At 37.6% G+C, this 13272-nt stretch overlaps 1 protein-coding gene across 3 annotated transcripts in view; it reads right to left on the bottom strand.

Moving 5' to 3' along the window:
• Positions 1 to 13272, bottom strand: part of LOC136857127 (transcription elongation regulator 1) — a 513780-nt gene that overhangs the window by 276408 nt on the left and 224100 nt on the right. For all 3 annotated transcript variants that reach the window (XM_067135534.2, XM_067135536.2, XM_067135535.2), the window contains exon 9: positions 806 to 1107. In XM_067135534.2, coding sequence (XP_066991635.2) covers positions 806 to 1107 — 302 coding nt within the window. The remainder of the gene's footprint in view (positions 1 to 805; positions 1108 to 13272) is intronic.

Genomic DNA, 13272 nt, shown 5'->3' with positions numbered 1-13272 from the left:
CCTAAGCCAAAGTGTCTGCGAAACAAACGCTGTGTTGTGGTAACAGAGTCGGCATATTTGAAATAAGTCTCAATCACGAAACCTCGGTGTTCACCACTCCACGCCATGCTAGCGACTGGCTGGCTGACCAACTAGCCCGAACGAGACGATGCACGTGTTCTCCAAGGCCAAGACCGTGCGCACCACGACAATAACACCTGTTTGAAAGCTGTGGCTGATACGACCTTTAGTTCGCTCCAATCTACTGTATGTGACATAAATGGCAAACCCTACTCTTTTAAACTGCGCAACAAAATTGCGAATGGCTTTCGCGTTGCTGAGTTATTTACATCTGAAATTCATCAGGTATTTCTGAGGCACCCTGTACAGCAACAAGTAAAGTGTACCTGAAGTGATAAGTGGTTTCAGTGATTGCAAGGCTTTCCAAGTACCATTACATCTGAGAATGTTGCTTATAGGGAGTGAAATAATGGAATACACATAATTAAATGGAAAAAAACAAGTATAATGCTCTGTGTGGGTCTTTAGCATGTAAATTTTTACTCCTTTTCTTTTTTTTTCTTTTTCTTTGTTTTTGCTAGGGGCTTTACGTCGCACTGACACACACAGGTCTTATGGCAACGATGGGATAGGAAAGGCCTAGGAGTTGGGAGGAAGCAGCCGTGGCCTTAATTAAGGTACAGCCCCAGCATTTACTTTCTGTGAAAATGGGAAACCACGGAAAACCAACTTCATGGCTGCCGACAGAGAGGTTGGCAAAGATAATCTATGACAATACCACAAATGCTATGGAACTGGTTCTTACCTTTAATATTGTTCTCCTCCTTTTTAATTTTTTTGGTCGGTGTTTGTTGTTCCTCGTCACTGCTATCCTGACTACCCGTCCTCTTAGAGCCACTTGTAGGAGTTGTGCTATTTGTGGTAGTGGTCGTAGTAGTGGTCGTGGTATTAGCAGTGGCATTCACCGCACTTGCTGCCTCAGGTGGGTTTGAAACCATCTTGTCTACATCTGCTCTACCAGCTAGATCTTCAGGGCGTTCCCACACAGAAGTCCGGGATGATGGATTATAATAGAACACTCTACCATCACCAGTCCACACCACACACCTGGAACACAGTGAGTTTCCTCTCCATTGTGAACAGATTTTCAGGTACAACTAATGAGCTAAAGCTGACAAAGCATGAACTGAATATATACATTGTCATTCTTAGCAACAAGATTATTTCAATACTTATCAAAAATGTTGAATGTCAAATACGGATAACATGCATCTATAATTTTGACTATAACGGTCACCAATGATTCGTATCGACTTAAATCAAAATTACTAGTCAAGGATCTGCCTTGTATTCTCTTCTCACATATTCTCAAAACATGTAGTTATTATACCTTTGTGTTAGACAATAAATTAGGCATTGTATTGTCAAGGCAGATCCTTAACTAATAATAGTAGGGATGACATTTCCAATTCACATCCTAGTGTTTGGCAGCATTAATATCATATGAACATGAAAGAGAGCAAGTGTGTATGCGTGTGAGTGCATGCACATTTCTTACATTTTATTTTTTTTTCTTCGCTAATTTCTGACTTCACATTAAGCTTATAGATCTTCACAATAAGCATTCCAGCCCACAGACTATCCCCAGCCCCCTTTGACTTGCCACTCATGAGATAAACAAAAAGCAAGCTAAATGGCAGGATCAAGATAAATGCAGAAATGTTTATGAGAAGAAGAGAATTGTTTAATTTTTGCACTATGACGGCACCATCAGAATCAGGTTCCGCTTTTAATGCTAAAGATGTATCACGTACAGTGAGCCATTATGAGACAAATGAACGTATACTTACACTTCTATTAGTAATGTCTAAATTCAAACTTTCATTCTGGGAGAAGTCTTCCTCGTGAACAGCCGAGATTTTCTTCTGAAGACCAAGAGCAAAGTTCTCTATGAAACGTAAAGAATTTCACCTTATTTCTTGACGCAGCATAAGCCCAAAAAGCCTATATCATGTCAATTTTGTTTGTAATCAATAAAACGCTTTCGCATTTAATACTCTATACTTCGTACTCCCAGAAACAGCTCATGTTGATATTTGACTATTTACTATGCGGGTGGACAAAGAAAGAAGTGTGAAGCAGTTGAAATCACGCGGTTTTGTTTGCATTTACTTTATTCCCAGGTTGGAAAAATTAGCCGTATTACATTCCTAAAGTGACGCTGTTCCCTTCAAAATTACATGTTTGCTAAGACGGAAAATGTTGTGCAATTCTTATAAACATACAAACTGGTAAACTAAAAGTGATCACAGACATAATGGACCAACAGAAAATTCTTATCATGGAATTACAGGAAATTAGAAACACTGACCAGGGTGCCTTGGAATCTCAAGGGTACAGACTTTATAAAGGTATACCCGGGAAGAGAGTGATGAAGAATGCCCCACAATTTGGAACAGGATTTTTGGTCAGCCTTAAAATAATAAACACAGTTCAAGACTTCAAATCACAATCTCCACGACTCTCAAAACTCACCTTAACCCTTTCCCGCCCATATTAAAATGCATGTCTTCCTCAGAATTAAAGCAATTCTTTTCAGCCATCATTATGATAATGCAGACATTTAAAAAAATGTATATTGTACAAAAACTTACGAACATAGAAATATGATTCTTTCACCAAATGAAAGTCTACAGTACATACATATAGGTAATGGGTGCATTGCAGAGTTTAATTTATAACTTCAACTCCTCTTTGTTGGTGGAACAATAGAAAGCAATCGGATTTGCACAAACACAAGTTGCACTGTTTACACATAAAGGCTGACTGCACATTTCTTCCAGATAAAGTCCTCTTTTTGTCAGGGCAAGACGGTCGTCTGACAAATACATCTATGTGTCACGAAGCTGAACAATACCCCCATATAGAGTAATATTCCAAAATATGCCCTTATTTCTTCAACAGAAGTATCCCTCCATTTCGTATCAACTATACCTTTCTTATGCTGCAAGTAAGCAGCATGCTCATTCGTTTTCTGGGCAATTAAATTGAAACTGTTTTCATCAAATATAAGGGAGAAATACTCTAATGCTGTACTACCCACAGGAAGAGAATGGCAAGGTCCTACCTCTTCAGTAAAGTCCGCCAGTTCGACGTAAGACAATGTATTTGTCCACTGAAAGTTAGGCCTACAATCTATGTCATCACGCATGTGTACGTTGTCATTTCCTGAAATATCGTCACTTTCATTTTCACTTTCCACTTCACTGAGTTCACTTAAGCCACTACTAACAGTTTCACAGTCAGAATTATTGTTCACCAAACGTTCAATGTCGTTATTGCATAAAATATTTTCACGTGAATTAAGCGTTGTCATGTTTGTTTACAATATGTCACTGCCTTCCGTATTTCGCGTTCTAATACGCCTGCTAAGGTTTTAAAAGATGAAAATTAATATCTTTGGTCTCTAGGAAGTGCACATGCTAGTAACAGTAAGTTATATTTGTCTATCGGCCGATAGATGGCTCGTACATGCGACTAGAAGTATGGTACGCTTTACTACGCTATGGGCGGGAGGCCCTAAGCTTTCGCGCTACGCATTACTACACTATGGGCGGGAGAGGGTTAAAGACATCTAATAAAATCTATACTATAATAAATACCCATGCCCCCACTAATGATAAAAACACCTCCTCAAAAGACCACGAGGAACCAGAAGAATTTTGGGACCTATTGGACCAGACCATATATAACATCTCCAAACACCATGTAAAATTATTAATAGGCGATTTCAATGCTCCACTAGGCAGAGAAAGAAAATATCGAGACATCATCGGAAAATGGCCAGCACACAAGAAAACGAACTAAAATGGAGAGACACTAGTTGACCTGTGTAGAAACCATAAATTAATCTCAAAATCTACATGTTTTAAGATAAAACCTCAAAAACTCACGACATGGAAACACCCTGACTACACTACACGAAAATGGCAACTGGATCACATCTGCATGGACAAATACCACCACAAAGAGATCTATAACGTCAAAGGTTCAGATCACTACATAGTTAATATTAAAACTAAACTCACTCCTCAGAGGAGACAACAAAAGCAAGTCCCTAAAACTAAAAGAAAAATAGATCCTACCAAGCTAATCAACAAAGAAAATGACCAAAAAGCAACTGAAAATATAAAAATCACAGATAAACTTCAAGACTTAGTACACAACTTTAAACAAATTGCAGAAAACCTGGTTCCAATTAAACCACGTAAAAACACCAATGGTGGAACAGTGAATGTGATGAAACAGTGGAGAAAAGACATCAGGCATGGCTATTATATCAGTGCCAAAAATCAGGAAATATCCTATCAAAATCTAGTAAAACAGAGAAAAGAACTACCTGAGTCTTAAGAAGGATAAAAACACAGCATCATAAGGACATACTGCAACTGACTGAAGAAGAATTCAATAAATCTCAATCAAGGCACTACTACAAAACCTTCAAAAAACAGCTCCAAAAGTATGAACCCCCGACACTACTGATGAAGGATGAAAATGGTAAGCTGGCTCATAAATAGGGGGCAGATTTCTATGACAAGTCATATTTTTTCCCTTAACATTATATCTTATAGTCCTGTATTTTCAACACGTTTCCAAGCATGATAACCAAAATTAAACAGGTTTTATTGGGCATATAAATGCATATTCAGGCTTACTTAAGTTTTATGGCATATTTTGAACAAAATATCATTATAACGGCATATTTTGGTACTTTTCATTTGAATTACGTTTTATAAAAATCAGAATAAGCTCTAAAAATTATTTTTCAGCATAGACTAGAATATATTACTGAAGAACCATTCTAAAATAGTGTATGGAATGTTTCTAACAGGTAGGAGCTATTGTTTGCTAGATGGGTCAATTCCTGGAAACCGGGCTATTGTTTACACGGAAGCAGAGGTAATTCTGCAGTTATTTGTCATTGTTCTTATCTCCCTCCTTCGCCCTTCCCTCTTCTACCTTCAACACACTGAATGACCTTGGTCATTAGGGAGCTTCAGTCATTCACTTCCTTTCAATATGCCTAAAACAAAAGTCTTAAGTTTTGTTCGCGAGTTCAGTGAAAATATATTCAGTACGGGTGGAGTGATATTATTCTGTAAATTGTGCAAGGTAAAAGTTACTGCCGAAAAATGCTTATCTGTGCAACAACACTGTAATACCGTAAAACATAAGAATTGTGTAACTAGATATTCTGCACTCGAAAATAGGCAACGTCTGCTATTCGAAACCCCGACATCAAGTTCACAGTGTTCACAGTTTTCACAAGATCTCTGCAAGATGATGGTTTCGTCTAATATTCCTTTAAAGAAACTTAACAGCCGAAGCTTCAGACAGTTTCTCGAAAAATACACAAAGCATCCTGTTCCCAACGAATCTACGCTCAGGAAGGACTATCTGACCCCTTGTTATGAAGAGATGTTGGATATAATAAGGCGTGGGGTGAGAGACAGTCAGGGGATACAACTGGAGAGGAGGACCAGACAGCCTCTCCTTTTATACTGAACAGGGGCCTTGAAAGGAGGATTGAAAGAACCGGCATCAACAAAAAATACCAGAAAGATGGACAGTGGCGGATAATACCTAATAAAGTCGTGTACAAAGAGTTAGAACCCATTACAGATACAATGTGTAAGAGGAGACTGGGATTCTTTGGACATATGAGGATGCAGGATTCGAGACTTCTGAAACAACTGGAACAACACAATCTCGTCTCAAAAAATACCACAACAGGATGTAAATGATCAGAGAAGTAAGAGAGGATCTAAAGGAAATAGGCCTTACAACAGAAGACACACACAAATAAGATAAAACTGAATACAAAACTCAAGAATACAAACCTCCGCTTTACCCTTACACGAAACAAACCAAAAATATGCATATTTGCAACCGAAGAAAGGGCACGAAGATCGGAGCGTCTGAAGAAATACTGGGAGATCCGCAAAGCCCAAAGAATCCCTTCAAAGAGACCTGAACGATGGGCTGACTAAAGTGATCCTATGCGCTCATGAAAGAAGAAGAAGAAAAAACATAGAATATACAAATTCGGGTTGGATTGGAGGGTCGCTGGCTTTCAAAATGAACATATTTGCCTCTTACTAGTTACAGTTCATAACTGCACATTTGGACATGATAAAATGATCTAGACCTATAGTGAAGTTATAACCCATTGAATAAGTAAAATCCGTAATAATCAACACCGCTTCCGTAGTGCCGTACTACATGTGACAAATCTGTAGTACTTGGTATGTCTGTCTCTGCCTACTATGTCAGTAACATAAAAAGACAGAAAGTACAGTAAATTGTCAGGTCAACTCAGAAGTTCCCTGATATAAGAGGTGGCAATAATCAATTCAATAAACCAACATTACTGACGAATACCATCCACTCAGGATAGTCACTTTTCAATACGCCAAAGTGACAAGGCATGAAATACCATTGTATAATTTATTCACATGGTCCTACTTCTACATGTTATAATTCTCATGTTAGGTCCGTATTGAAATGTACGTAAATACAAAGTATGTTACAAGTGTTTATTTATATATCCACCAAACACTTGTAACATACTTTGTATTTTGGTCCTACTTCTTCAGGCAGGACCCACCATTGATTCCAAACAAACATTAATTAAAATCAAAATCTAACTTAATTTTAAAAGATTGCTTTTTTTCTTTTCAACAATCTTGATTATTTACATTCTGTAATTTAAATTAATCACTGAGCTGAATAGTACGCTGAAAGGCAAAGTTGAAGTTATCAAACACATGGTTTTAACCCTAGAACTGCTGCCAGTTTATCTGTTAAATGCTGCAGTTATTTTCCTCAATAACCACCATGAAAATTAATCCATGCCTGTAATCACATATTAGTCCTAATAAATCCATATTATACATCAATAGAAAGCTGAAAGACTGATCTACACGAAGATGACAGAAATAAAAGAACATTGTTATGATTTCTAACTATCGTAAAAAAAATTTTAAACAAAGGGAATTTTCGAAATGTTTTGCCCTAAGAAAATAATTTCTGATAGATAATTTATTCCTGAAACATAATATTCTAAAAAACACAAGTATGTTCCTACGTATTCCCGAACAGTTCTTTACTTTTCACTTAGAATGCTAAGTAAAACAGATTTTTTTTTCTCGAAACGAATTTTGAGTTTTTTCACAAATTTCGAAACTACAGATTATCTTAGTTTCCTTAGGCCAGTTTCATTTTTCCTGTGGTGTGATCAAATTTCCTATAACAATCTACAAAAATATCAACAGTTCACATTAAACATTTCATTGGTTTTTTTTTTTCTAATATTGGCGTACTGCCAATAATAACAACATAACCTGCACCGACTTGAAAATCATTCTGGTTATCGGAATTTTCCATTACTTCCGAGGCACCTTGTACTAGCCTATCACTTTCGTTACTTTCAGGAATAATTTCCTTGTCAGAATTAACACCATAATCACTGTCACCATCAATAATTTCACTATGATCTTCGAAAATCAAGCACTTGATTTCAGAATCGTCAACAAAGTGGCCTGCCATCCTGATTCCAAAAACATATCGAAGTACAGTTGAAGTCCATTATGGCGAGAATTCACAACAGCGGAAAATATACTCGCTATAGCGGACTGTCGTTATATCCGATTTTTGCATAAAAGTCGGAAAACCCCCATACACATTGAAATTGGCATGAAACAGCAATCAGTTTGTTCAAAACTTGCACTTCTGAGCATGATATCCACACTACGGCTTACTAGTTATTTTTCAAGATCCGATACTACGTGAAAGTGTATGTTTAATCTCATTCTAAAAAATTACACTACCATATTTCTCCGAATCCAAGATGAACCCCACATTTTCCTTTAAAAAACTGTTATTAATCAGGTTCAAAAAGTGCTCTGAAAAAGCATATGAATGCCTTTGTTGCACAGTACGCATTTTAAGACTATTTTCAGGTGCCGAACATTGGCTTTCGTTATGCCGCATTTTTTGCGGCTGCACAATTATTCTTTATTCCTGCGGGTTTAATGAGCATTAACTTATAGACATCATAATATCGAAGAGAACCCGTTGAAAATTTGCCGGCAATACCTATTCTATGCGTCTCTACAATACAGCGACCTGTCAGGAAAATATTCTTGCTGTCTATAAAAATCTTACGGCACTTTTTCTCAGCGTCAGATATAACCGGCTACCGCTACATGCATGTCTCGCTCCCGTGATCGTCCAACTTCAGCGGCTAGTGATGTATAGGTCTAATCGCGGACGTTGAAGGTCAACGAAGGAGTTTATTGCGCCATGGTATGGCCATTCCGCCCTTGCATTTTATTGTGCGCATGTCTCACAATTTCATCTTCGACTTCTTTAAAGCGTCCTTATTGCGGATCACTGAATGCATTTTTTGTACAGTACAAATTTTTTAGCTATCTTTGTTTTCACGCTGACGCCAAATATTGGCTTTAGTTAGGCCTATGCCATATTTTCTTGCGGCTGCACAATTATTCTACATTTCTGAGTGTTTAATAAACAGTGACTTAAAAATGGCATCATATCATCATTGAGACCCGTTGAAAATTTGCCGGCAATACCTATTTAAGTTTCTTTACGACTATCCATCACGATAATATTCTTGCTGTCTATAAAACGTAATTTTACTAAGAGTCAGGTACAGTAGACGCGTTATTCTGCCACTGAGTAGCCATGGCACTTGTAAGAATTCGAAGGCTCGCATGTTTTGATGCCATTCTGCAGATTTGAGAAACGTTTTTATAGAGGCTAACAGAATGTCATTCTATCTTCACTATTTCCAGAGATCCAGTGACGTTACACACAGGCACTCTACAAACCGATTGTCACAGCTAGTGATGTATAATAAACAGCCGACCTTTTATTTTCATCGAATTATGTGTGTGCGTGTGAAAAGCAGCAGCGTGGTTACCGAGAGAGTTGCCAGTGGTATTCATTACTGTCAGGAAGCGAAAGCAAGATGACCCTTGATTTTTCGCATGAGATTCTGAGGAAAAAAAGTCGTCCTGGATTTGGAGAAATACGGTATCACTCCAGAGTTTTCTTCTTCAAATGGCGTCACCTAACCTAACCGCATATGTGTCACAAAGACATATTTGAAACACATGTAGAGAAATGAGTTATCCTCGCTAATATTTTACTAGACGCGAGAAAATATGAACTATCCTCTGAAATCAGTGATGTACTCTCCCATATCTTGAGGTGTATCACATTCCTACTTAATTTCAGCATATAACATTAACCCAGGCCCGGGTGCTCGCAGTATGCCAAGAGTGCCAGACAGATTTAGAGAATTTTGCAGGTTCTCACTCTCTGGACTATATAGTTCACAAATTTTATAACTATGACTTGAAATTTTTATTGAATGTTAACAAGAATACACTCTTACTGCTGAACTAAATTAAAACACTAAAATCCCCTTGGGCATTTTGAAAAAAAATATTTTCCAAACAATTTTCAAACACCAAAATTAAGAAATTAGAAACAAAGCACAAGAAAAAAAAAACAGAAAATTTAATGCAAAGATATTTATTGATAACTTCTTTGCAATGTCCAATTTCAGATGAATAAACATGTAAAATTTCACATTTTTATCTTGAGTATTTTAAGAGATATGTACGGTGGTATTGTAATATACAATTGGCATGGTCAACAATGGGATCGAACCTGGCAGATGGGTTGTAGTCAGGGTGACCATATGGTGATAGATTATCATTGTTCACTAGATGAAAGAATCTCAAGATCAATTGGAATCTGTTTCTTGAGAACATATTTCCAAACCTTGGAATATAACAGGAGTATCTGACCCAATAAGAAAATATGCTCGGCCTTCCAGCTATACCCATTTCGAACAAAACAGCAATGAAAGCCTTCATTTCAGTCAATGTAACCGGGCGCCACTGCTGTGCTCTGGCATGTGGTGACAAGACATGATTTCTCATATATGTTTGTCTCTGTAGTTATGAGGTTCCATAACTGAGCCGTGAAAAATAAAACAAAAATATGCTATAGGTTTGCGTCTGACGAAGGGGCGTGTCTCGGGCCAGGAGTATCATAATAATCAGGGTAGGGTTGGTATTTTGCATCTTGACCTAATTGAATTTCATGGAAAACATGAAATTTTTGCTCTTGGGTATTGTTACAGCCGTCATCATGATCAGTACTGTCACTCAGACGGTCATTACCACTTTCAATGTTTACACTCGGACAATGAGCACATGGTTGAGTGTTTACAGAAAACTCGGCCATTATCACTTCCAATAACACTTTCACTTTCCCCTTCCTCACTTGTTGGAGGAGTGAATTCCTTATCCGAGTCTTCATCATCCCGTTCCTTACTAAAAATTATCAAGATATACAGCCAGTTCATCATCGTTATCAAAATAACTTCTTCCGCTAGTCGCCACTTTACTCACGCAGCATACAGATCATACATCGTAGATGAACACGGACTTTGGAAATTCAGTGCATGATAACGAATGAATTTACCAACTATCTAGCGACGTAGTTAAAATCTAATGACAATTCTCTATGGACTCGACACATAAAATGTTGCAATCTGACGGCCCAAGTTGTACGAACTAGTATAGAATTGTGCGCTATCCAAACAACGATATACCGTGGTTGGCACTTTACGCGTATATACGAAACAACGATATATCGTTGTCTGGCTCTCTATGGGTTAAAATTAAGAGATCGTTTACTTCAGCCGTTATTTTTAACAAGTTAAGAACTGTTATCGCCGGCCCCGTGGTGTAGGGGTAGCGTGCCTGCCTCTTACCCAGAGGCCCCGGGTTCAATTCCCGGCCAGGTCGGGGATTTCTACCTGGACCTGAGGGCTGGTTCGAGGTCCACTCAGCGTACGTGATTAGAATTGAGGAGCTATCTGATGGTAAGATAGCGGTCCCGGTCTAGGAAGCCAAGAATAACGGCCGAGAGGATTTGTCGTGCTGACCACACGACACCTCGTAATTTGCAGGCCTTCGGGATGAGCAGCGGTCGCTTGGCAGGCCAAGGCCCTTCAAGGGCTGTAGTGCCGTGGGGTTTGGTATGGTCTTGTTTTTTAAGAACTGTTATTGGACACATTATTTATGCATTTATTACGAAAATATGTTCTCTTTCATTTCGAATTTTCTTTACGGAACAGGAGTCGAAGGGTATTACTAATAGGCTCCGACATCACCTTTGAATGTCGACGCGAGAACTTGCTAGTAGACAAAGTGAGGAAACGATATGGAAGAAAATCGAACGCAACATAATTGCTGGGGTTTTTAAATATTGGTAACGGAAAATTCGAGTGCGCTTAATTGTTCGTAATAACAGACACGTCAGTGATAGGACTCTCGCTGTAACCGAAGGACAATACACAGTTTAATATAGGAATTTTGAACGGACAGCACAGCATTGCCGGTATAACGGGGTTCACGTTATATATCGGACTTCTACTGTACTTTAATTTCTACAGCTAAATAAACTTCTCCAGAACGTTGCTTGTTTTTCAAAGACTTTCGAAAGTGAAGATAAAAGTATTAATATTCAGCTGGAACATATTGTACTGTTTCATTGACCTGAGTACGTAAAAAAAACCCGGGAAATTACGACACTAACATTTGCCATGCATCGCGGTAAAAATGACGGGGATTACATAATAGAAAAGTATATTATAGGAAAATATACAAACGGAATTAAATAAGCTGTGATTATGATAAAGTAAAGGTACAGACCCATAGAATTAAAGAAGCAGTGAACATGTCAAGAGAAGTGCAGACATAACGAATCAAGTAAGCTATGAGTTAAAAGTACGACGATCAGACGTAAGGAATCCATGCAGCCGTGATTAAGAAAATTTAATTGTTATCCCGGGCAGGTAAACAATCACTTGAGATATTGAACATCGGGACGAAGTTACACGCAAGATTCTGGACGCGAAGAAAGAAGAAATTGATGACGGAAGAAGAGTTGCTGAATAATAATGACAATGTTGAATATAAAGAAATTACGCCAACTCTTGAATATAAATAGAAAATATCAGGCGTAAAAGAGGACTGAGAAAAGAAGAGATTAACTGGTAGAAGTCGTCAATCGAAACCCGTAAATTTTTAACCAGAACTAGTTAAGAGAAATTAGAGTTCGCCAATTTATTTTAAATTTGCGTCAAAACAGAAAGTACTTTAAGTACTGTTTTAACATTGTCTTTTGGAAGAATAATTTGCTAGAGAGATAGAAAATAGACACAAGATAATTTATTTTGTGACTGAATAATGCAACTAATGTCATTCTTCAATGTGTTTCCATTGCATGTAAACGACGGCACTATCATGACCGAGTAAATCAAGACCATGGGGTTGACTTCTGGCAGAGACCTTACCAGGTGATTCTGCACATCCGAGACTGGAGACCATTGCCCAGTGATGACGCATTCTTGAACTCAAGCCGATGGCCAAGGAAGATCCATAATGAAACCCAACCCAGATGAATAGCGAGAGCAAAGATAAGTTCCATGTATTTTTAAATAGTTAAATTATTCATATTTGATTGAATCATAGTGTGTGTTTAATTTAAAATGTGGTTATAGCAAGGTCAATATTTAATTCTTCAAGATCTATGTTCAATGTATAGTGTCTTTGAAAAGGAATCCATATAATGGCTTTAAAAACACAGACCCAGGTAGTCTTCGACAACTTAAGTTTATATTCAATGTGTAGGAATGTTTATTTTCATTTATGGAAAGCTTTGAAAACGGCATCTTCGACTTAGTGCAAGAGAAATGTGTCTTTCATAATGTAAATCAATCCAAATATGATGCGAAATGAAATAAGATCGTCTTCTAGAACAGTAAAACATGATACAACGTTAAATCGTCACCAAACGTACGTAGATAAGAGCCTGGTATATTTGTCAAAAGACAAAATAAGGTATCAAAACGGTGGAAGAATCTCAATAGTGTAAAATTTAGTGATTTGCGATAAATGCGAAATATGTCGAAACGTTGTCAGTGTATGTGCCTTTATCTTATATGACCTGTACGAGTGGTTTTTAGCGATTTCGAATTAGCGATAAAATGCGAAATTGATTCAAAATGCGAAATTATACGATTTATGCGAAATAGATGCGAAACTCGCAGTTTTATACGAAATAAAAATATATCTTTTTAAAACCGATGCATTTTTCTTCAAAATA

The sequence above is a fragment of the Anabrus simplex genome, chromosome 1, assembly GCF_040414725.1.
Source record: "Anabrus simplex isolate iqAnaSimp1 chromosome 1, ASM4041472v1, whole genome shotgun sequence".
Classification (NCBI taxonomy): Eukaryota; Metazoa; Arthropoda; class Insecta; order Orthoptera; family Tettigoniidae; genus Anabrus; species Anabrus simplex.
The sequence above is the reverse complement of the archived record's forward strand: the minus strand, read 5'-3'. Positions and strand labels throughout refer to the sequence as shown.